At 39.3% G+C, this 27257-nt stretch overlaps 1 protein-coding gene across 1 annotated transcript in view; it reads right to left on the reverse strand.

Annotated features, from left to right (window-relative positions):
- LOC142138636 (angiopoietin-2-like) overlaps positions 1-27257 on the reverse strand; it is a 45763-nt gene that overhangs the window by 2268 nt on the left and 16238 nt on the right. Inside the window, exons 3-8 of the mRNA XM_075195459.1 lie at positions 26362-26483; positions 21347-21579; positions 20658-20782; positions 16913-17014; positions 3309-3475; positions 978-1108 (exon numbers count right to left, since the gene is read on the reverse strand). Of these exons, the coding sequence (XP_075051560.1) occupies positions 978-1108; positions 3309-3475; positions 16913-17014; positions 20658-20782; positions 21347-21579; positions 26362-26483 (880 nt within the window). The remainder of the gene's footprint in view (positions 1-977; positions 1109-3308; positions 3476-16912; positions 17015-20657; positions 20783-21346; positions 21580-26361; positions 26484-27257) is intronic.

The following is a 27257-nucleotide window of genomic DNA, read 5'->3' on the forward strand; positions in this document are numbered from 1 at the left end:
GTGCATTTTCCTACTGTGCATGTTCAAAAACCGTATTGTATACTTACACTTACTATTCCTTTCACTTAAAGAGGAAGAACAGGGTAGGTAAGTGGCGGGTAAGCGTAGACCAAGTACAGTAAGGGTATGTTTATTTAATTGCAACTCAAGTAGATCTGGATACAGACTTAGATACACCTGTCAGGAGGTGTCTGGTGCAATGTGATGATGATGGTGCTCAGCAGCACTAGCTAACAGCTTCTGATTGGCTGATTGCTTATGGGTCCCTCCAGGTCATAGTATTTAAATCATTAGCATCATGGCTATCTTTTCATATTACTCAATTGGCATTTCCATTTGTACTACTTTAAGAGGGAAAATTCCCATTTCATTCTCAAAAGGGGAAAACAACAGATGTTATTTTTATTTAATGTAATTTAATTTTAATATAATTTAATATATATTTGTATGTCATTACATTTTATATTGAAAGTGAGGCTTTTACATTTATTCATAACTGTCAAGACACTATTCTCTCTTGTGTATATGTTACTTCATTAAATTATTATATTGTGTACCAATAGGGTAATGCACTTTAGCATTTACTACTAACACTGCCAAGCCTTTACACTTTCTCTGCACTATGGTGGGGTGTAAGTAGACACTCTTCTAGGCTTGATGTACATCTGGAACAAATACTAGTGTTTTACAGCAGGACGCATCTTGAGCTGTCAGACTGAACATGTAAATGCACTTTTTGTTGCATGTGTCTTTTCCTGAACACGTTCAGGGTGCAAACGTGACCAACTCTGCATGAGCCCCCTAGACTGCAGTATGCACAGACAGTGCTTACCACATGTTAAAACAAATTTACAAAGACAATGAAAACTAACTATATACAAGAATACAGTACTCCTGTGATGGATGGAACATGAATAACACAGACAAGGAATGAGAATGGAACATTAGTACAGTAGCACCTAAATATGTAACTTTACCTCCTGTTGAAATTTGAGCACATTTGCAGCTACACCTGTCATTATCTACATCCTTTGTGCTGAAGTCTATCCCTGTGGGACTAAAACTGCTTGTTCGTCCCGCTGTCCCACTGTATCCTCTCAGATTCAGCCTAGAGGAAGGAAGACAGTGAAGACTTACATTTATTGATTGGGGCATTATTAGCATTGATAAAAAGAGAAAACAAGTTTTAATATTAAGCACTTCGTTGTAGTTCAATTTTATACACAAAAATTACATTTCTGAATGAGTAACATACAGTTCCATTAATTTAACAAAACCACATTTTATAGAAATTATTATTTAAAGACCACATCATACACATGACCTTTTCTGTTTCATTTCCAAACAGTACTAAGCCGAGATGATAATTTGCGCTTAGGATGCAACAGTAAGGGGCTTAGGGATGGTAAGTATGGGGTTTACAACCCTACACAATCATTTTTGAGACTTTATTATTGTAGTGGTAGTATAGAAAATATTTACTGACCTTGACATTTTTCTAACTGACAGTTAAAATGTTGATTCTTTTTACTGATGATCAGTTAATTTACTGGTGTTTAGTAACTTTAGCTGCCTTTTAATTCTATAAGCAGTGTATTACACTGCAGCTGTAATATAGGAACATCTGCTGGAATAATATGGACATTGAAGCAATCAGAGTTGAGGCCTCTGTCTAAAGCCCCATAGTATGTATGTCTTGTATATGCATTTTTGTTCCCTCCCTTCTGTGATAATATTTGGGCTTTTAGACCAATGCAGGTTCCCTTCCTTTTGGACATAGCTTCAAAGCATTCATTACAGTCTGATGTCTGTTGACAGACAAAAGCAAAGCATGCCCTGTGCAGACGTGCCAAGCCAATCCAAATACCCGGTGACATTTTCACTTGTTTATCTAAAGTGTTGTTTGCCTGTGATGACAAAGACAACAGCTTTCTTAAAACAAGCTGCCTTCCAACCCACACAGAAACATGTCCTGTTTGTCTTGAAGTGAGCAGGGGGCTGCTGATAGTCAGCCAATGATGGTTGCTTAGACTGTGTCTGAATATCACTAATTAAAATGGTCAATAATACAGCTGACAGAAAACAAGGAAGGATAACATGATATTATTTCACATAACCCTTTTCCATCTCACTACTGTTACTAAAGAGTAAATCCCACATAAAAAGGCATCTTGTAACATTTACTAATGTGTGAGTACAAAGAGATATATCTTGGCACAATTTAAGTTCACAGTGGATGTCATTTATGATCTAAAGAAAATTAGGGCACAAGGGAAAAATTATTTTTTTCCCATTTTGTGCCTTATTCAGTTAGTTTTGTATCTGTTTTTAGGGACCTGTGCACAGAGGAGCAGTTGTAGCATGCCATTGAGAACGTGTAGTAGATGTACTAATGATTCTGTGCTTGAATACAAACACAAGGGGGTAAATGTATGAACATGCGGGTTCTTCAACACCCGCGTGTTCAGCGATTAAATTTCAAGCGGCGCTGCATTGTAAAGGGAAACTTCCCTTTACAAGGCAGCGCCGCTTGAAATTTAATCGCCGAACACGCTGAACACGCGGGTGTTGAAGAACCCGCATGTTCATACATTTACCCCAAGGTGTTGGTTTTGCGGTAAGGGATATTATAATGAGCTGTAAAGCGTCAAGCATTTGGAGGATTGTTCACAATCTAGCAGAAGTCTGCTGAGCCTTTTAGATGTGCAAACATTTATACTCCACCAATAAAGTAGTGGTAGTCGGACCATAGTCACCACTTGCAATGGTACAACTTTTTTTTAATGTAGGCACTTTTTATAGAGGAAGTGTATATGTAAAACAATGTAAAAATAACATAAATCTGTAAAATTGTACTGCTTTCAGTACTGTGTTATATAATCCATAAATTAGGGTCAAATGAGTATTTTATCAGAAATAAGTGAAAACGAAATATATATAAATAAGGGGGTGGTCTAAGTGTGAGGCAGTACTCTGATATTACTTTAAACGTCTGCCATGTGCTTTGCAGTCACAGGCTGAACATAGAACAATCACATCAGCTCAAATGGCCCATAAAATGCAGAATGGGGATATGTACACACATTGGACAATAAGTTTATCAATGACTCCCAGTCTATGGAATTGTGTCAGTTACCTGAGCAAGCAATAATTAGACTCACTGAAACATTCCTTATTATAATTACAGTCAGAAAGCTTGTTCTGCACATGATAAGATTGCACAGAATGGCTTTGGGTCAATACAATAGATGGTCCCATTATTGACAAGATTATAAACTAATTTCTTTAATAGTGTTATTAATGCTCACCTGTAATTATTTTCCTCACTACCCAAAGAGAAAAGATCATATAGAGAGTAAGCTTCATTTCCATCCCAGTCTTGCAGCTGGATCCTCAGGGTGTATGAACCTTGGGACGTTAACTGGTGAACAAATTCATTGGCCAGCCAATACTCACCAGAAGGAGAACCAAAACCCTGAAAAAGGCAAGTTGTGTTATCTATTTTACTATGAAATGGGATATATATTGTATATATTATGTATTATATATTATATTTGATCGCAAACTCTTTTATATTGTATTCTAATGTCTAAAGTTTGTAGCATCATATAAATATACTTGTAGTTATAAACAATAGAGCATTTTTTAACAGTAATCTCCCTTTCCTCCAGTTGTCAATAAGCAGCTGATTGGACGGGCCTTACCTTTTTAATGTAGTTTTGAATATTGTATAACCTGTGGTTCTTATTGATGTTATTATAATAATATTGTACAAATCCTCAACAATAATAAGCTAAAAATAATGTTGTCTACAGAGAGATTTCAGTGAAATAATAAAACTCTTAATCAATCACCTATGATTAAATGTTCTCTTCATGCTTGCTGCAACCATGTTTTAAGTGCAAAATTGAACATTGCATTAGTAAACTTCAAAAATTACTTTTACAACAAACTCAAAAAACAAAAAAGCAGAATTTTTAGATCTTCCCTCTGGGTGACGCATAGGGTGTCTCTGTGACGTCTGTACACACTGTCACCTATACAAAAAATGTGCTTCACAACATCCCACAAGGGCAAAGTTTAAAAAACAAAAACAACATCTTACCTGTCACGGTTGGGCTACAAACCTATACAAGCAATATGATATGTATTTTGTATACTAAGCTGAATAAAGTATATATTGAAATCATTGTTGTAACCCTAAAAATAAGTGCCATGACTATACCAGTCACGAAGGTAGGTATATTGTGGCACACAGTGCATGTTCTAGTGGAGCAGCCATGTGATTATGCTAAAAAGTGGTTGAGGTTTAACTGAGGGTGATAATTAATATAAACTAAATGTTTATAGCTTCAATAAAATTAACATAAAATCAGGAATTGTGAACAATTGTCAAGTTACACTATACAGTTGATAATACACCATAATAAATAAGACCCATGGCTGCCTCAATAAAGTAGGAGCTTCTCTTCGTCTTCCATTAGTGATGTCCCCTGACTGTACACTGGTAGAGAAAAAAGTATGGGCCAAGATAAAACCACTGGTAGAATTGCTACAGCTTTATGTGCAATGTTGTATAATTACAATAACAATAAAAATAATGGGGAAGCGCTGATAAAATTAGCACATTATTTATTCAAATACATATAAAACCATTTAAAATGGATACTGATAGAAAAATAAATGGTAAGTATATTTATACCGGTAAATCCCGGAACTTAGTCAATCCGGATTGAATATAAACAGGCATGCATATGATTGAACTAGTGCTAGCACATCAAGATGTTAACCAACAGTTGTAGATAATTCAAATGGTCCTCATAATAACGATGTATATGAAAGAGGGTTATATTACATAGCAATAATCTCCAACAGTCCTGTTGGATCCATGTTAATATTGTTCCTCAGTCCAGTATATAGGACTAATGTGCATCCGCACCAAGATTGATATCTATTAGTGGATAAGATCCCCAAAACAAGGTCTCAATTGGGATGTAAAGATCTCCAAAGATATAATATTAGGATACCAGTGTGCATCCAGTGTCTGTAAATCGATGGTATGTTACATAACTTATCATTAAGGAGACTCCTGCATGATGCCGTCCGTAGGAATGGTGTCACGGTTCAAAGCAGGAATACAGCTAGGAGCCACGAATATGGTGAAAAACACTCAATGTTTATTAGCTGAAGAGTACAACACAGAAGGTAGTCATGAGCTTGCAGTAAATACCAGGTACATGGCTGATGCAGGTAAGCAGGAGGTAATATGAGCTCCCAAGCAGCAAGTAAACCAGAAGTAAGCAACAACAAAGTAACAACAGAATGTAACAACAATAACCAGCAATGTATGCTGGGAGAGGCAAGTATAAGAAGGGACACACCCAGGTGCAAGGAATAATTAGTGAACAGGTTAACCCCTAATACACACAAGGAACAGAGGTACTGCCACAATACATATATATAAAATATATATATCACAATAACAAAGTCCAAAAGGCAGGAGCTGCCAGGCAAAGCAGCATGCAACGCAAGGCTTGCAGGCAAATCCTGACAAATGGCCATTCAATCCAGATAATGAGTTAGAATTGCCTCACATATAGCAGCTGATATTATTCTAGTAGCCGATCGTAGTTCCGGAAGTGATGTCACTGACGCGTTTCTCAGTCCTGATTGACAATTTCATCAGAGGTAAGTAACGCTTACTAAGACTAAGCTCCTTTTTAAAGAATGCCGTATATAATCGTCCAATCATAACCTGTTATCGCTTATAGGGACCAAAAAGGAGCCAATCATTTGTGGCTAGTTATTTTCTCACTCCACCAACCCATTGTATGGCATTTCTCGATCATCAGCCAATCAAAATAATCCTGGGTCCCCATCCAATAGATTGAAAGATAAAGCTAATCCAATCACAATTTATTTCCTCACTTCATTGCTAGGCAGATTACAAAACTCCTTTCAATCAGCCTGAGTTACATAGTGTCGTTTAACTACACATACCTTTCATTAAACAACCAAAGATCAAGTCATTATAGACTTATCAAAACTTGACAAGCCAACAAAAATATATTTATTCCAGGCTTATTCTAGGTTACAATAAACCAATGTATTAAATTCATTGATTTATCCATCATATCCATTAAACAAACAAAATGTATATTTTCCTACATCCCAACATCAAGGGAACCTCATTATATGCAGGTCCTACACTGACCTACATACTTTAAACACCATTAAAATGCAGATAAAATCAGATGCACTTACCTCCCAGGTATAGGGGTTTACATCTAGCAAGGGCTGGCTTGTGAGCCACACCCAAATGTGCCTTAAATAGGCTTGATGGACAGCTGCTATGACAAAAAGGCAATATTTTGAAACAAAACCAGAGAAAAACAAGCCCGCGCTCGGTATATCCCATCGACATATAGGCATATAAACCCACCCGGTAGACCCATTGTTTCGGGCATTGGATCACTCACTACCCATATATCCAGTTACATAGATTCCTTTCTTCAACCATTGGTTTCCACCCAAAAAAGTTATCTTAAAGATACTGGGCATGTTCTAGAAATACTTAGAAACATTACCTGGCAGGAAGGCTACATACTGGCTACCTGTGACGTCACCTCTCTGTATATCGTCATTGAACACAATGTCGGATGTGCCCATGTCCGAAATATTCTCACGCAAGATTCCACTCTCCCATCAGATCAAATCGACTTAATTATTGAGGCCATTTCATTTACCCTAAACCATAACTATTTTTGGTCTGAGGGATCATTCTACAAACAGGTTCGCGGAACAGCTATGGGCGCGAAATTCGCGCCCAGTTACGCGAACCTGTTTGTAGCTGTATGGGAAAACAAGGCCATCTGGAATAACAACCCATTTTTACAATACCTAAATCCTTGGTGCCCGTACATCGATGATATCCTGTTCATTTGGACAGGAGGCAAACACGAACTTACCCTATTCCTAGAATATATCAATCAAAATAACCTCAATCTTCATTTTACCTCCCACACTAGCATCGAGTCCATCAATTTCCTAGACTTGCAGATCTTTGTTGAGAATACAAAGCTGGAAACCAGAACCTTTTTCAAGGAGGTAGATTCCAATTCCTACATTCCTTCAAATAGCAGTCACCATGAGAACTGGTTACAAAATATTCCCAAAGGGCAATTTATGCGAATCAGGCGTAATTGCTCAAAAACAGATGACTATAACACCCAGGCTGAGGTTTTGAGAACTCGGTTCCTAGAAAAGAACTATGATCCATTGTCTGTAGAACAGGCCATATCCACTGTCAGAAATACAGATAGGGACAACATCTTAAATAAAAACAAAGACACAGTACCATCAATAGAAATTCCTTTTATTAATCAATGCAGCAAGGATGCAAAAAAGATTGAACATATCGTAAAAAAACACTGGAAAGTTCTACTGGAAGATAAAAAACTGAGGGGTGTCATTCCAGAAAAACCAACGTTTATATATACAAAAGATAATAGTTTAAGAACAAAATTGGTCAAAAGCACCATCCCACCCAACCTATCCACTACGAATAACACCTGGCTCAACGAGAATAAAAATGGGTTCTATCATTGCAATAGATGTGGAGCTTGTAGGGAAAGCTGCATTAGTTGGACAAAATCCACTACCCATTTTATATCCCACACCACTGGGGAACATTTCACTATAGAGGACAAGATTACATGTGACACCACAGGGGTTATCTACCTCCTAGAATGCCCCTGTGGTTTGCAATACATAGGCAGAACTATTAGAAAACTGCATACTCGAGTATCCGAACATCAGAGGAACATCCGTAATGGATTTGATAAACACAGTGTCTCTGATCATTTTGCCAAATATCATTCAAAGGACCCTTCTCTACTCAAGTTTATGGGCATAAAAAAGGTCCCCAAACCTTGGAGGGGGGTAACTACATTCAATACATGTCCAAGGAAGAATCCAAACTTATATTCAGACTAAAGACCCTTGCACCAGAGGGTCTAAATATTGACTTTGAGCTGAATCATTTTCTACAATAATATAATACCAATATTTATGGGTTTTACACCAGTTAGTTCAACGTTCAGTACCCTTAGTATTTTCAGTCCTCTTCTTTAGGACCTTTGTCTAGAATATTGGTCCTCCACTTTAGTACCTTTATCTTATTCACCCCTTTCTATAGTTATTGATATTGGGGAAATCTCTAAGTTCCGCAACACAACAATGGATATTTGCAATTTTCATGTATTAATTATGGAGGCTTATTAATATCGTGATCACTCATTTAGTGCTTCACAACCCCTGCTATTTGGGTAAAGCGACACTCCTATTATACAAAGAGGACACACTTAATACACCCAACAGAGACTGAGCATAGCCTTTTTTGTTTCAAAACATCCAATTCCCCTTTATCCCATACTCGTGGACACATATGGACAATGTTTACCAATAAGCGGGAGTAATCAATCCCAATACACTATGGACTATTATAACTCGCTGATTGGACATTTACCTGTCCATCATTTGCAGACCCAGCCCAGGCTATCAGCTATTGGAGCCCTTCCAGGAAGTGGGTTATTTAAACCACAAACTACTGCCTGCAACTTACTACCAATCCCTGAAGAAGCCTAGTGCGAAACGCGTTGTTTTAATATAGCCCTGTACCCTCACGGGCACTACGGGCATCACACATTCATCCGAGACCGCCGCCTTGGGAAGCGAACGGACTCACTTCACGCATGCGCAACTTTGTCATAGCCCGCGACTTCGGGATCTGCACCATCGCACTCCAGCGGGAAGGCACAATTGTGCCTATTGCAACAGCTATCTCGGCACCGGAGCAGGTTTTCCTAAGAGAAAACTACCAGTCCTTCAAAGTGAGGGCAAGTCCTCTAACACCAGCCTATCTCAGGCTTTCTCCAATGGAACTGATTGTCGGTTGACCGACCACAAGGAACATTCACATTTGCCATATCTGCATAGAAATTGCTGTGTTTGGTACCTCTGCCAAGTAGCGGACTATTAGCCCTATCAGAGAACCGCGGCTTTCTGGACTTGCATACTAAAGGAGAATTTACTATTGCCACATCTACATAGGATTGACTGTGTTGATATCTCTGGTATTCAGTGGACTTCATTAGCCCTATCAGAGAACTGTGTGTTTGTGGCTAATATGGACTTTATTTACTGTCTATAGCATTGAAAGCCAGCTTACATGCTACACAAAGTTTATATGTGCCTTGTATATTTTAATTGTCAGTGTGACTCACACTACAGGGTTGCCACCCACCTATACTGTCTTTCAATAAATCTTTTGATCAAAATATGAACTAATACCTCATGTTTTCATTTTGCTAGACACACACAGATATGCAGTGAAAAGGATAAGCGCTGTCTTTTTGTTTTGTATACATATATGGGCATTTATATTGCCATGCAGCTGGTACTACATACAATATGGGATATACCGAGCGCGGGCTTATTGCCAAGCAGCTGGTACCATATATAATGTGGGATATACCGAGCGCGGGCTTGTTTTTCTCTGGTTTTGTTTCAAAATATTGCCTTTTTGTCATAGCAGCTGTCCATCAAGCCTATTTAAGGCACATTTGGGTGTGGCTCACAAGCCAGCCCTTGCTAGATGTAAACTCCTATACCTGGAAGGTGAGTGCATCTGATTTTAACTGCATTTTAATGGTGTTTAAAGCATGTAGGTCAGTGTAGGACCTGCATATAATGAGGTTCCCTTGATGTTGGGATGCGGGCTTAAATCTTTTGATCAAAATATGAACTAATACCTCATGTTTTCATTTTGCTAGACACACACAGATATGCAGTGAAAAGGATAAGCGCTGACAACTGTCTTTTTGTTTTGTATACATATATGGGCATTCATATTGCCACGCAGCTGGTACCACATACAATATGGGATATACCGAGCGCGGGCTTATTGCCAAGCAGCTGGTACCATATATAATGTGGGATATACCGAGCTTGGGCTTGTTTTTCTCTGGTTTTGGATACACAGTTACAGCTTTCACAGAGCTACCATGGGGCCCAAATCTGGTCACATTTGTGACTGTCATGGTAAGGATACAGGAGGAGCTACCGACTGGTATTGACACAACTAAGCAAGGAGGTGCGGAGTCTAATGCAACCCCAGTGTTCACCATGGACCCCCACAAGAAGGTATGGATTTGGCTGAGTGAGGTGCGCAGGTCGCGGTTCTCGAGGTTAGTCACCAGTGTGGTAGTGTGGAACAGGAATGGTTGAAAGGTCCGGGTCAGAGGCCAAACAGGAGCAAAGTACCCAAGGATAATGCAGAGAATAGTCAGAGGGAAGCCAGATGTCTGAACCAAACAAACGAGAACGGTACCAGGAGTAACACGAGAGAGTAGTCCGGGGATAAAACCAAAGGTCAGAGCCAAAACACAATACAGGGACAGGAACTGAAGGCTGGAGCTGGTGAACCAATACTCTGGCACCAGACACAGCCAGAAGGAGTTTTAAATAGAGGGAAGTGCTCCGTGATAGGCAGAGGTGATTAGGCGATCAGCACCTGAACCGCCGGCAACAGGACATGGACATCATTGCGCATGCACGCACAGCGTGGCCAGCCAGAATCAGGAAGAGCTTCACATTGCTAGGCAACGGGACGCCATCAGCGAGAACAGACAGGCGTCTGTCCCCGGCACCTAGGAGAAGTGCGGGGATGGCGCCCGACAGTGACATTCATCATGTAGACAGTAAGTAATACTTCCATGCTTGTAATAAGCCAAACATAATTCCGCAGAGCCTGCATGGAAGGGGGATTGGAATTATTCTAGTAATTAGCTATCAGACACTTACCAGCTGCTAGTATATGGGAGATTTGCTTATTGGAGGGGGCGCTTTCATCAGGTATGGGGTGAGAGAGAAAGAACGAATAATGTGGAAATCAATTGTCACGGGCACTAGGAGTTCTGCCCAGGATTCACCAGGTGACTATGCTTACCAGAGGGGCGGAGTTTGCACAGCTATCCTCTGGCAGCAGGGTGAATAGTGGAACATATATAACAGCAGATGGAGAGAGGATGCCAATGGAATTGATGATAGTCAGTGACTTGCAGCTATACTGGTAGATGAGTCAGCGACTTGCAGCTATACTGGTAGATAAGTCAGCGACTTGCAGCTATAGTGGAAGGCAGGTTTCAACCATGGAGAGCCGGGTGGACGTGAGCAGGTGAAGGAAGGTAATGGGAGAGTCAGTGGTCTGCGTTCAGCAAGTTGTACCACTGCTGTGAAGGGAAGACTTGTCCAGGTACAGGTAGGTAGCAGGAAGTCAGTGGTCTGCGTTCAGCAAGTTGTACCACTGCTGTGATGAGAAGACTTGTCCAGGTGCAGGTAGGGTAGCGGGAAGTCAGTGGTCTGCGTTCAGCAAGCTGTACCACTGCTGTGATGAGAAGACTTGTCCAGGTGCAGGTAGGTAGAGGAGGCGTCAGTGGTCTGCGGACAGCAAGTTGTACCACTGCAAGGAAGTGAGGACTTGTCCAGGTGAGGATAAGTGGAGGAATGAATAGAGTCAATAATTGTATGAATACAATGAGAGCACAGAGGAACTTGCTCCAAACAGATATGCAGCGTTATAGCTAATAGTCTATGGCGGTATGTACTGCTGCTGAGTAGAGAGGCTTGTACAAAGCGGATATACATCGTATCAGCTAATAGCCTATAGTGGGTATGGATACCGCTGCTGAGTGAGAAGCTTGTCCTAAGCGGATATGCAAGGTAACAGTTGAAAGTCAATAGCAAGTAAGTAACGGCTAATAGTCTATAGCGGGTATGGATACCGCTGCTGAGTAGAGAAGCTTGTCCAAAGCGGATATGCAGGATAACAGCTGATAGTCAGTGACAAGTATGCATACCGCTGCTGAGTAGAGAAGCTTGTCCAACGAGGATATGCAGGCACAGCAGGAGCGCTGAACGGCTGAAGCGGGTATGGGAACCGCAGGTGAGCAGAGCAGGTAATCCAACAGACAGCTGAGGACACGAGCAGGATACAAGAGTCAGTAGCGGGTATGAGAACCGCTGATGAGCGGAGCAGGTAATCCAGCAGACAGCTGAGGACACGAGCAGGATACAGAAGTCAGTAGCGGGTATGAGATCCACCGATGAGTAGAGCAGATAATCAGCAGGAAGCTGAAGACACGAGCAGGACACAGGAGTCAGTAGCGGGTATGGGAACCACCGATGAGTAGAGCATGTAATCAGCAGGAAACTGAAGACACGAGCAGGACACAGGAGACACCTTCAGAGACTCACAGGGAATGAGACTCAAGATCAGGCAACGATGTAATGAGCACAGGTGCCTTAAATAGGGAGAGGTGCCTGATCCACCAATTAGATTAAAAGCAAAGGTTACAAGAGTTCTTGGGTGCTGCGCATGCGCAGTCCATCAAGATGGAGGACGGCCGCTGCTCAGGACAGACGCCGGCAGGAAGGGTAGAGAACCACGCACCAGCGCAGAGGCACTCACGGTCCGGTGAGTGACATCAATCTATTGGCAATCCCTTCCTGGACCTCTTCCAAGCAGGACTTATCTAGAGGGAGTCTCAGATGTCTCTCCCATACCCTTTCATGACACCCGTGCGTGGCGAAGGTGGTCTCTATCAGCCAGTTATAAATGACTGAAATTATCCTTTTAGTTAGTGAGGAGTGTAGACACATGCGCTCGAAGAAGGTGAGGGCTTGCAGGGTGTCAAGTGGGCATTCTTACAATGAAATAGCATAATTCATTATTCATAATAATGATCCTTTAGCCAACGTTTCTATATATATTACAGCAATCGCCAGTCTATATACCTCAATCTGTTTTTCAAACAATTGACTGCTTAATCTCCTTATTACTATGGGTGGATAAACGAACCAGTGTCAAGTTTACTACCTTATGTAGATCCCTGAAGTCAGGGGGACTTGCATTAACAAATATGCAAATGTAATATTTTGCATCTCAATTACCACATATTAAGATGTGACTGCAATCTCATGAGGGCTCAAACCTTCATGATGTCCTGGTCTCTGAAACAGGATCTAGACACTCCCGAATGCAATTTTTCCTAGCTGGTAGATGATCTATAGGTGACCCTCCATAATAACACAGGCTCTAAAGATTTGGCAGACTTCACTTAAAATTATAAGTAACTCTGGTTATGACTCTAATACTCCATTGTGGTATAATTTAGATATGGTGAACTAGTAAAGATAGGGGAAACTAAAGCCTGGCGCTCATATGGCATCCTCCACCTTGGACAATTATATATAGATGGGATATAACGTTCTTTTGAACAACTTCAAGGACTGTACAAACTACCTGGAAGTTATTTCTATAGATATCTACAACTTAGACACACCTTGGTTTTGCAGTTTAGGGGAACCAGCCCGGATCTCCTTGAAGACCATCTACGAGTTCAATTAAAGAGGCTGAACAGAAGACATCAAGTCTCGAATATATATTCACTTCTCTTGGAGAAAGAGGGCGTGGATGGCCTTCAGAAATTGCAACACAAATGGGAAGCTGACCTAGGGGAGATTAGTAATAAAGCTTGTAGTAGAGACTATGTTTGTTTGGCCTGTGTCTAACTGAGGACACACAAAAACTTCTTAAACTACTTATCACTACCCTGTTTATGTTGGCAAAAGTGACCCTTACCAGGAAGTGGATTCGGACAGTCTTATTCTAAAAGCACGGATAGATCTTGTTAATGATACCGTGGGAAATGAACGTTTTTTGTATACTAGTCGTAATTCGACTACTAAATAGGAAAATATTTGGTACAGAAGGAGAATTTCCCCTTTTGTTACGAGGGAGCTACAGGAGGTGGATCTCTCTTAGATACTATGCGCTGGACAGACGCCTAGCCACTATTGCTTTCATATTTGGATACTGCAGGTCTAAAGACTTATTTTGAAATAATTTGGACATATGGCTAATATATATATATATTTATATATATATATTTATATTTTAATATAAGTATTATATTTTGTTGAACGAAGTATATGTTATGTTCTGAAGAAGACTACTCTTGATAACCAAGGACTTTTCACATGAAATTTATTATGACAATTTCCTTATTCTTATAATACATACAGTGTTTGACTTCTACTCATTTCTTATATATGGTATTTACCGTGTTTAAATATTGTATGTTTGATTTTATGACACAGTTCTTACCCCTGCCTGGTTATAATTTTAGTATATTATTGTTAATTTTTAATAAGATGTATATTATCACAAAATTTAAATAATAAAAAAAAAATAATAATTCTGAACTAACCAATGTCCAAACATTGTCTAACACCATCTAAGTGCTTTACAAATGCTGAATTTAAGCTTTATAAGCAGAATTAGTTTTACTTGGCAATAAGTACAGTTGGGGAAGTTCCATAAGTAAGAACAAAACAGAATAAATAAGTAGCACAGTTTCCTTTGTGGTTTAGATTACGTGGAGATAGTAATGCACAACATAATTTGTATAACTTCATCCTAAAGTCACATACATTTTGTTTTAAGGGTCTAATAATAAATGTAGTTCTTGCTCTAATATTACTGAAGTTCTCTGCATATTATTGTACACTAATGTTTTTGAAAAATCAGAGCAGGAGATGAACAAGTTGTTGCTGATGGAAGTTAGGTGTTGTGAATGTTTTCTGTTCTGATTGTCTGAAGGTATGGCCTAACACTGTAAAACCTCTAGTGCACTTTCTGACTACAAGAAGACTCTAGACATGTCAAGAAATCACTAATTGAAACACAAAAACAAGTTTGTCTGGCATGTATTGCACTGTAAGTGGATGTATCACAAACAGTTCAATCTGAATACACATTATCCAGCAGTTATTTGTACATACAATTTTAAGTATAGTGTAAATAGTACTAATATCCCTTCATGTGTTTAATAAATTAAGTCTATTAATCGACACATGGCATTATGTGCTTGTTCTGCATTTTGTTAGTTAGCTTTATTTAGACATGTATGTAAATAAAAAAAATTGAATACAGCTTGGTTTTGTCAGGGAGGTTTAAACTGCTCACAACTTGCCAGACTTGAATATTTTACAAGTTGATTAATGGGCAAATGTAAAAAATGTTCTTGTTTCTATGGTAATGAAAACAACATAGCTATGAGCGCACACATCACTATGTGCTCCATGAACCAGCTAATCTCCTGTGACTTGGTTTACAGCAAACATGGTGAAGTGGTATGTGATACACTGTTCACTAATGTATAGCAGATCCATCTGTCTGGAATGTGTATCGTAAATGGTACCTTCTTCAAGGCGATTACACGTTGTACTAATGATAAGTGCATCTACTCAAGAAATCACAGGGAAGTCATTCTCATGGCCATATTAGTTTAACTAGCGCACTACACAGAACCGTAAAACACATTTTCTTACTGCACCCATACACACGCTGATGTGAAGGCACATTGCTTTCTTTGGAAGTGCTGGTAAGGGGATGAAAAGCATTAATTCCTGCAGTTGTAGCATAACTTGTTTGAATTCTAGATTACCCACTTGCTTTTATATATTTTTTATAAATCACAATTGTTGTTTATTGGTTTAAGTTCATCTCATGCATTTCCAGCAAACAACTGTGCTGTTCTTATTTCTTAATAGACACCATTACAGGTACTAGAACCCAGCACTCATAAAGGTTGGATGTGAAACAACACAGGCTCTCTGTCCTTTTTTGGAGTTTATGTACAAACTGATCCTAGAGATCCACTATAGCAGAGAGTATACTGTGTTTTTTCTCTCCATAAATAGCCTTGTTTATTTCAAACATATTTTACTAATTCTTTACCCAATGATGCCCTATTTTTGCAGAAGACCATCACACAGGCAAAGTCTGTGTTAGGAAAGTATGCTAGAAAATACTTATTTTACTGCTTATATCTTACTTTATGCAAATAAAGAGCATTTCCATTATAACAAATTGTCTTGTCTAATACATTAGCATTGACCACTTTCAAAGCAAAAGATATATAGAGTACTCCCTCTATATACTACTTGCCCTGCTTTAAACATAGGCCAAAACTAGTATTCATCATCATCATCATCATCATCATCATCATCATCATCATCATCATCATCATCTATTTATATAGTGCCACTAAGTCCGCAGTGGTATAATATCAAGGGTGGCTGTTTGTGTGCAGTGAAAAAGCCTGGTGGGCCAAGGTATTTTGGTATAAAAGGGGGTACTATAGCAGGAAGGACATAGCTTCTTCTCTAACTAAGACTCAATAAATACGTACGACATACATATAACTCCAACACAGTTTACTATAGTAGTAAATAATAAACTACAAATAAAAAACAGGGTGACACACATTGGTGCAGCAGGTGCAGTGCACCGGGGCCCATGGAGATAATGGGGCCTACTGCACGGCAGATGCAGAGAGGGTCGAGGGACCCGATTCCTTCCTTCCCGCCTTTCTGCAACGGGGCCCACAGCTCGCTAGTTCCACCTCTGATAGAAAGGTACTTCCTAATACATCTAAATCCATAGGGGCATATTCAATTGTTCGATTTTCCTGCGGCTTTAAAAGTATTACCGTTATTACGGTAATACTAAGCTGGATTTCAGCTCACAGCTCCCTGAGCTGAAATCCAGCGTTAAAGGTACCTTAATAACGGTAATTACGTGCACTAGTACCGTAATTACTGTAATAGTGTGCACGCCACGTTACTTTTCCAAGTAATGCCAACAATTGAATATGCCCCACAGAGAGTTAACTGGTAAGGAAAACACTGAGAAAATCTGCTATTCTGGGCATTTTGTTTAGTGAAATTGGTATGAAGTGTCTTTAATCTGAGAGGAAAAAATATAACAGGTAAAAAATCAACTTACTTCTTTGTATTCCTTCCAAGTCCGGTGGAAGTTCACAGATCCATCGTTGCGATGCTGAATAACAGTCCATCCTCCTCCACTAGTATCCATCTCACACAATACCTGTATAGACCATTAAACAATATTAAAACAATGATGTTTTATTGGTGTAGCAGTATGGAATATGCAAGTCAGTTACTGTTAATCATCTTTTTATTGTAATGAGCTTGTAATGAGTATTATTACATTTAATACATATTTTTACTCTACAAGTGATGTTTTCCAAAAGTGGATAAAATGGTGTAAATTTAAAATTAAAAATGAGTGTTAACATAGTACAATTATGCAAGAAAGAAACACACTATTGTACATTTATTTGCTTTGTAAAAAAATGTCATTGGTGGTTAATGGAAATGTCAGTAAACAAAAGAGTATTCTTTTAAATACTTAGTAAGAAAAGTCTTTAAAATTATGTTTTGAAGTAAAATCAATTGATTATTTTTAACATCTTATAAAAACCTGTTGTTATTTCTGTATTTATTTTTATAACCAATGATTTACCATTCATGTATTTTTTATTAAAAATAAAGTCATGGATTTTGAATGGAATTTGTTGTTCAATACATTTTTTTTATAACTTTTGAACACTATTTTATCCCACTGAACTTTTAAAGAACGTGTGTAATATTAATTCATTTATTCAAACTTGTAATAATGATCTTGATTATATTAACATGATTATCATAATGTCATTCAAACATGTGTAGTATGTAGAGCATCAAATAACATAGTTCAATATAATTGCAAGTGTAATTATGGTAACTTATGCTGAATAAATGAGTAGCTGTGAAAGGTGTTTATACCGAGTAAATGAATTCAGCACATGTTATGGCAATTGCAATATAAGTAGGAATAGAAAGAGTGGGATGTGAGTGGGAACAGAGCATTGTGTACTGGGTTAAGTGATTCATGTAATAAAAGGTTAACAACAGTCCAAGTTTCCTGCAAAGAACGATCTATAAAATGCAAAGAAAGTCCAACTGAACTTGTGCCTGTGCTATTGTAGTTTATTTGTATAAAAAGAAAAATACATACTGATTAATAGACCCTGATTTAAGTAAGGTGGCTTCTATTTTGTGTTCCTGAAATTCTTTGCACCTATGGACCGTATGGTGTTTTAGGATCTAGTAACTACTAGCATTATTCTAGTATTAATAAGGATTAGGTACGGGCACTTTTCTCGTGTAAAATAAAATGTAGACAAATAAAAAATGAGGGCACTCACAGGCTTCAGCAAGGACTATGTAAATGCTCTATCATCAATACTTCTAAGCAGTCCATTGCCTTCCCCAGAAGAGCATAACATTTCTCAAACAAACATAAAATCTGCTACTTGCTGGTAAGTATATGGATAGGCCCGCAGTGCCGTAACTAGACATTTTGGTGCCCTGGGCGAGACTGGGCACCGGCGCCCCCCATCTAAGTGGGAGTGGCATTTGACGAGTGGGTGTGGCCAACCTAGTGTGGGTGTGGCTAGCACTTTACTGAAAGAATTTGTATATTATAATATATATATATATATATATATATATATATATATGTACACACACACACACGTTGCATTTTTAATTCTTTGCAAAACATTTTTACTTTATTAATTTGTCCTTTATGGGGGGAAATATATTTTTATTTGTACTCCTATTGCAATAGTATGTATTAATATAGGACTAAGTGATAATAAAGCAGTTACCACTAGCGATATTCACAGCCCATCATTCGCAAAGGCTTCCCTATTCCTTGGCATGGGGAAGTCTATTCAACGAGTATTATGACACTAATGCCATGACACCTGTTCTGTTAATAGACCAAAAGCATAAAAAAATGCTTTATTCATAGAATAAATCTTCAGATATGAGCAACTCAAAACAACTAGGTAAGAGTGCAATTTTGTACCTTTGGGACGAAAAATTGCTTTCACCTTTAAATGAGGCCAGATATGTTCCTCTACTGCATCTCCGCTCTACCAATTGTTTCCCGGTACTTTACACAAATCAATTAAAAATACTTCTATTAATATACAAAGCCATAACAAAACTAGCTCAACATATATCTCTTTAATTCCCTCAAAATATTATTGTTTTATTGCTGTATCTGTTTCTAAGCAATGATAAATTCTCTGTCTGGTTTTACTATCTCCCTAGGCTATATGCAGGACATGTTCAGCTTCAAGACAGGATGAGGTTTACATAAAATACTTTTGTTGTAAATAGACTCACTTTTCTGTGTGTGCCGCTGCTCTCTTCCCTTGTATGTAAAGGTGGTGGTGGCTGAGCCTTTTTAAAAAAACTGCTGAAGGTTTGTCTGCTATGGTTTAATGGAAGAGCAAGGTAAAAGACTCCTCGCTATGTGTTCCAATGCAAGCCTATATAAATATATATGTCCTTATGTAGATCACGCCCCTACCTCCGACTAGTAGAATCCTGGGTTTTTTGTCTTCAGCCTTTTACCGTCCTGCATTCCGCCCGATACCTGACTCCGTGCCCAGAGGAATCGCTGCTCTAATTCAGCTCACCTACAAGTAACAATCCATTCCCGGCAATGCATGTGTTCCAACAACAGGAAGTTCTGCATTTGAAACGCAAAAGCGTTCCAAATGCCGAACTTCCTGCTTTCGGTGGAACGCACATGCGTTTCACTGCATTGCCGGGAATGAATTGCTGCTTGTAGGGGAGCTGAATTAGAGCAGCGATTCCTCTGGGCACGGAGTCAGGTATCGGGCGGCTGCGCCCCCTTGGGCTTGCGCCCGGGGCGGTGGCACCGCCCGCACCGCCGTCGTTACGGCTCTGGGATAGGGGGCCTCCTGTGTTTTCTCTATCTCACTGATGGTGATGTTAGTGCACTATGAAATACAAGTGTCATTGATTCGTATCTCTGCTCTATCTCACGTGCTCATTTTTTCCATCTAAGCAAATTTTCATAACTTAAGTAAAATGAAAACAGCACATCATTGTGTAGTTATGTTATATTTATCTCTAGGCAGCTGCTATCATGAAATGAAACCTCTAGCATTAACACATGTTGGTTCAGTTTCCATATGGAATGCATTGCATTCCTTATTTTAGATGCTTATTTGACAATCATTAGTGCAGAGAAATGGGTTTACTTATTTTTCTGTGTGTAAGGATTTATTGTTTTTATCTTTTTATCTAGTGTAATAAGATAATCTATCAATCATAGTAAACAGAACCTTTGGGCTTCCACATTCATCAGGAGAAAATACGATAATTTGCTTAATTGAAAAAATGTCTGTTGGGTCTAAGTTATTCCTGTTTTAATCAAAACAATTTGGTTTTCTGAAGTAATGTCTATATGGTTTACAGTAATGTGCTCAGCAGCCAAGCAAACTCCGACATTGGTTGTTTATGTAACGCTCATGTCAGTGCACAGATCACAATATTTGTCTAGGTAAATATATAAATATCTAAAATCTAAGCCGCTATAAAGCCATTTCATTGGGTTGGCCAGATTGTTGTATTTTTCTGGAAAAAAGTAAAAAACACATACTGCAGCCAAATGTTATTACAAGGGAAATTGATATTTTACTGGCCTACGAATACAGCTGTGTATTACCTATTATGGCTTTTGTCAGGCATTGGCAGCAACTGTGTTGTACAGTTAGTCTGGGATGTAAGCAGGTGTGTGAGCTGCCCACTTATTGTTCACTAGTTATACAACACCTAAAAGATGAGAGTTTACTACCACTCACTTTTACTGAGTCTGTAGAGTTAGAGAAATGCAGTGTGTAGACTCCACTTGATTTGAGACCAGCTTTATAAGCATCTGCACAGTCTCGAAAACTCATCTGCTCTTCCTTTGGAATGACAGGGATATCTGAGAAAACAAATGATACATCATTTTAAATGGTAATGTAGAGTCCTTGGAGTCACAGGGGAGAAAATGACAAGATGGGAGAATATTATGACATGTTCTTATTTTCCTGTATCAGGAATACTGGACATATACAGCAGGAAATCCCGTTAGGGCTATGTTGTTCCAGACATCCACCTGGACACAGTTTTATTTTATGTTTCATGAATTTGTAATTATTTGGCAGTAAAACTGTTTTCTTTATTGCTGTTCCAGAAAGTAAAACAAGGGCGGGGGGGGGGGGTAGGGGGGCTTCTCTTCATAAGATCGGCAATTTTGCAACATTTATAGCCGTCAAGGGTCCACTAACATTACAAAAAAGGCGACTCTATAGTGTTAAGCAAAAACACATAGAAAACAGTTTGGTCCATACAAAGCAAACATTACTCCTCACATGGCACACTGGCCACATTATTGGTTATAAAACTCCCACCCTGCATGATCCACTCTATAATGACATGTATTGTTGATATAGCCCATGTATTATGGATACAATACATTATTGAGAAAGCATGGAGCTGTACTAACGATTGTATTGGGAAACCAAGTTGGCAAGTTGGCCCACAGTCTCCATGATGAATGCCTGCTGTTTCTGTAACATGCTATTGTTTAGCATTGCTGTGTTGAGTTGCTGTCCCAGTTCCCCAATGAGTGCACTCTGTTTGGAGAGTAACTCGTCTACATGCAGTTTCTCAGCTCTCAGTACTTCTATTTCCTGCTGGTGTTTTCCCTCCATCTCCAGAACTTTAGTCTCTAGAAAACTGAAAATACATGAAATACACAGAAATGGCATATATTTTATAGAGATAGCTATAAGGTATGATACATATAAAATACACAAGTTACATGAATACATTTAACTTCACTTAAATAATATCTGTATAATCAGTGGTCGAAGTGGAAACTTAGAAGTGACGGTATGGAAATTTATAAGTGGTGGTATGAAGAATGTAATGGGAATGTAAGAAACTAGAATTGATAGTTTTACAATGAAGGTAGTAGGAGAAGTGGCGGTATGGTATACCACCATATACACCCCCAATTCGACCATTGTGTATAGTACATATTAGTAATTAGTAGGAGAAATATTATAATCATTATTAATTACAACAGTAACAGTAAATAAAAAAAAATGATCCCAGGCCCTGTGCTTGAGGACTGAGAACTGAGCTTAGCAATGCTCCTGCACATCATGAAATATTGAGCACACAATGAAGGACATTTATGTACAACACAGCACATGATGCTATACCTGGCAACCAATCAGATTGTACCATTTTTCAGTTTAAAATGAACCATGAAAATGAACACTAACATCACTTTTTTATGTGCAAAATATTTTAAAAACCTCCCTAAATGATGTTAGAGAACTTTTACCATTCTAAATGTTCTATTCATCCCTTGTACATTATTTACTTTTTTACCTGATATATCACCTTTTAATAAAAAAGGTGTTATTTTTTGTTTACTGTGGGTAGTGTTTTTGGCCTGATATTATCACATTAAGCCTGCATGGATCTCTTCAGTGACTGCCAGATAGCAAGGGGCAATTCAAATAGATGAATTCCTAAATACCAGCGGACTGCAACAAATTTTATTTAGTGTCTTTCAAAATAATGAACATAACCTATGTAATTATGGTTTCAATTACCTTTAAATTAAATTTTCATTTCCAAATGTATATTGATCACATTCTATTTACTTCTCTATGAGGAGGCAGTCATCTTTAACTAGCCCCCCAAACAACAGAATTGTATGATAGTGTAATGAAACAGCTCTACAAAGGGTAGAAAAGACAGCTGCCTAAATATATTTGAAAGACATGACTACAATGTAAGATATACTGTATATCTGTCACCAAACCTCCTGAACTCACTAAGATATGTTCATATATAAACGTACTGTGGTCTGCACTGTAAATATGACACATCTGTAATATATTCACAGATATTTTTAAGATGTTATACACAAATCCTGGTTTTCAACAATCCTAGTTTGTCAGACAATCTATTTTACTGATACTGGCTATGAATTCCAAAAACCAGAGAAGACGAGAGAAGGAGAACTATGTGAAGATTGTGGGGGACATTGGTGGAATGGAAATGGCCATGTATAGAAAAGACTCATGTATTTTTACAACATACCACCTAAAATGTATTCAGTTCATTAAAGCCACCCTTTATTACCTTTCCGCTACCAAATAACATCAGTTATCCGAATTGTAAGAAAACAAGATTTCAATCCTACATGTGAGACATACTGTATGAGAACCCTTTGTTTATGGAATGATGTTGTTACCCATGACACTCTATGGCAGTGGTTCCCAAACTTTTGCAGTTCGCGGCACCCTTAGAGTCTCCATAATTTTTTCAAGGCACCCCTCCAAAATAATTACAGAGCAGTCCTGTTATAGAAGTAGTTGGGTCAAAAAAAAGTAATAAGTATTTAGGTCAGGACAGAAATACTTATTTAGTTGTATGCAAAAATAATACACATAAATCCAAGGGAAAAGAATATTTTTATATATTTCTTTCAATTATATTTCTGCCAAAGAATAATTTACAGCTAACTCACTCTGTGCCCTCTTTCATCTCCACTCACTCTGTGCCCTCTTTCATCTCCACACACTCTGTGCCCTCCTTCATCTCCACACAAGCTGCCCCCTCTGTCCCCTCACTCTACCCCTTCTCACTCTGCCCCTTGTCACGCTGCCGCCTCTGCCCCTTGTCACGCTGCCCCCTCTGCCCCTTGTCACGCTGCCCCCTCTGCCCCTTGTCACGCTGCCCCCCTCTGCCGCTTGTCACGCTGCCCCCCTCTGCCCCTTGTCACGCTGCCCCCCTCTGCCCCTTGTCACGCTGCCCCCTCTGCCCCTTGTCACGCTGCCTCCTCTGCCCCTTGTCACGCTGCCCCTTCTGCCCCTTGTCACGCTGCCCCCCTCTGCCCCTTGTCACTCTGCCCCCCTCTGCCCCTTGTCACGCTGCCCCCCTCTGCCCCGTGTCACGCTGCCCCCCTCTGCCCCTTGTCACTCTGCCCCCTCTGCCCCTTGTCACGCTGCCCCCCTCTCCCCCGTGTCACGCTGCCCCCTCTGCCCCTTGTCACGCTGCCCCCTCTGCCCCTTGTCACGCTGCCCCCTCTGCCCCTTGTCACGCTGCCTCTTCTGCCCCTTGTCACGCTGCCACCTCTGCCCCTTGTCACGCTGCCTCTTCTGCCGCAGCCAGCCAAAGAAAAAAAAACTTACCAATCCGCACGGCGCCCGGGAACGAGCATTCTCCTCTCTCTTCCGCAGCTGTCAGCTATCTTCACAACTTTTTGAAGAAATGGCTCAGACCAGGTTTGAGAAATAAGAGGATAGACAGGAGCAGAAGGTTGCTAACAGGTGGTCACAATGTCCTCTGAATTGGCAGGCGTAGATCTTGAAAACTTCTCCAGGCATGCAGCTACAACAGTTTGGTTGAATTTACCCATTTAAACTAGGAATACGCTGCTATAGGTAGGTATATTGTGTGGGGCTATGACGAGGCACACTGAGCCCCTGATTATTTTGGTACTAGGAAAGCAGGGATGTGGAAGGGAGGCAGACCAATACCACAAATATGTACTGCTGTGGGATCAATAACAGGTGTTTCCTCACACTGCAGGTAGTTTGTGACGGCTAAATACTAAGACAAAGCATTGGATGCTTATAAAGTCAGGCACTTTTCTCTCTGTCACAGTGTATACAACCTCACAGTATTTATTGTCAAATATGTGCACTGAAGCACTAAGGGCTCAGAGACTAAAGTTCCTAAGCCAAGTGAAAAATTCCAATACAATGTTTTCCACATACAGTCCTTAATTATAGATTGTCATCAATTGACAATTAGTATCTATTGATGCCCGATGCTGGAACTTGAAAAGCACCTAGTTGTGACAATTTGATGCACCACTGTGTAGAAAAGTGTTGCAGGATTCAAATACCCCAGAGCAGGGACAGTTACTGGAGTGTGGCACAGATACTGGCAGACAGCCTACTGTTCATTTTCCTGCCACTCCTATGCAGTGCGGTAAGTGTAGTGCTGTGTAATGGTGACTCCTGTTGCAGAAATAGAAAGGTACTCACTCCCCGTTCTCCCAGCATTTAGTGAAACTGATGCAGTCTAGTGACCACCACTATCTGCGTCCTCAGAGCAGACCACTGATTTGCAATGACCAGCAGAGGCTCTACAAGCTGCAAGGCAAGAAGCACAGCACAGGACCCAGCGTCTGTGAGTAGCTGTCTGCAGAGTCCAGTGCTGGATAAAACTGCTCGAGTTGTCAGCTGAGGGAGAGAGGAGGATGCTGGTCCCGGGCGCCGCGCGGATTGGTAAGTAATTTTTTTTTTTTTTGTGCTTGTTGTTTCTGGCTTTTCCGCGGCACCCCTGGGAGCCGCGGCGCACACTTTGGGAACCGCTGCTTTATGGTGTACATGAGAAAATATATGGGACGAGCAAGGCTTAGCTTGTGAACATTCTCTGACAATACCTGATACAATGATGTTAGATAGTAGCATAGTTGATGAGGTTGAAAGAAGACACTAGTCCATCAAGTTCAACCTATTTTGGATTTCCTCCTATATTTGAAATTGATCCAGATGAAGCAACCGCCAATCTGTTTCAATCCGATAAAATCCCTCCTGACCCAATATTTCAGACATAATTCTCAATGGATGCACTACAATCCTTCATTTTAATCAATGGTTGTAACTCTGGATACCCTTTTCCACTAAAAATGTGTCTAACCCCTTCTTAAACATATCAATTGAATCTGCCATCCCAACCTTCCCTTGGAGTGAATTCCATATCTTCACTACCCTTACTGTAAAGAACCCCTTCCTTTGCTGGTTGTGAAACTTCCTCTCCTCTAACCTTAGCGGGTGACTTCATGTCCTGTTTTCGGGCCTTGGGGTAAAAAGTTCTCATGAAAGTTCTCTGCATTGACCCTTAATTTATTTGAACATAGTAATAATATCTCCTCTTAAACTTCTCTTTTCTAAAGTAAACATGCCTAAACTGGCCAAATTTGTCTCATAACTTAGTGACTTCATACCCCTTATCTATTTTGTCGCCCTTCTCTGATCCCTTTCTAGTCCCAAAATGTAATTTTTATAGAGTGGTCTATATTCCGTATTCAAGATGAGGTCTTACCAATTATTTATATAGTGGCAAAACTATACTATCTTCCATTGTATCTATGCCCCTTTTTATGCATACCAATACTTTATTGGCCCTTGAAGCTGCTGCTTGACATTGAGCATTATTGATAAGTCTACTGTTTAAGAGAACTCCCAAATCCTTTTCCTTTATAGTTCCCCTAAATTTATGTAGAGGACATATCTGTAAATGTCTTGCACTTATTGAAAACTCTTATACTACTTCATCTATTGTCATTTCTGAATCAGCGAATGTAAAGCTCTATATAACTTGCTAAATTAAGTCACTTCAATGTGCCAAGACATACTACTTACTAGATGATAACAATGTAACAATGATTTAATACCAGTAATTAATTTGTCCATAGGTTCCTACCTGTTCTTTTCACGTAACTTGCTGATCTCTTGGCGCTGCACCAGTAACTCTTTCTCCAGCTTGTTGGTAGATATAGAATTTTCCAGGAGTTGGATCTCTAATTTGTGTGTCTGGTTCAGAACCTGCAGTATAAATATAAGTTATAAGTACATACCTCATCCTAAAAATTCTCTTCTGAGGAAGCAGCGAAATAATAAAATACAGATACATTGAGGCAGATCAACTACAATGGTCTAGATTGTATAGTGTAGATCAGGAACAAATACTGCCATTATTCATAGGCCATGAAAAACAGCCAGATTTTCATTTTTATACAAGAAATATTTCCGATTAGATGACGTTCATTATAAATATGGAACATTTATCTTTATTATTTGCTATAGGCTTCTATATCTATTTGTCAGTTTTGCACCATAGTACACTTCCCCAGGCCTCTTGGGAGAAATTACTGGGTGTTTATTAAATGACATACTAAAACTAACATGCAGGTTGCCTCACATAACAAAAGCAACTAGTAACATTGACACAAGAATATGTAGCTTTTCTTTTTTTTTCCTACAAAACTTAGGGTATTTCTGATAAAGCTACGATGATTACATGGAAGCATTTTTCTCAACACACCAGACTTCCTGTCTTTAAATAGTTTGAAGAACATTGCAGGGACCATTTTGGATCTAAGTAGCTCATAAGTGAAGATGATTTAGTGAGATGTGGAGCTAAACATACAATATTTATACAACATACAATGTTTTCATTTTGAGTAATAAAAGAGAAACAGTATGAACACACATTTCACTGCAAACAATAGGCATTTATTTAAACGTTATTTGCATGTTATAATACTACCGAGTACTATTATACACAGGATAAACAAATTTATCAATTATAGCATTAGA

Source organism: Mixophyes fleayi, chromosome 2 (assembly GCF_038048845.1).
Source record: "Mixophyes fleayi isolate aMixFle1 chromosome 2, aMixFle1.hap1, whole genome shotgun sequence".
Classification (NCBI taxonomy): Eukaryota; Metazoa; Chordata; class Amphibia; order Anura; family Limnodynastidae; genus Mixophyes; species Mixophyes fleayi.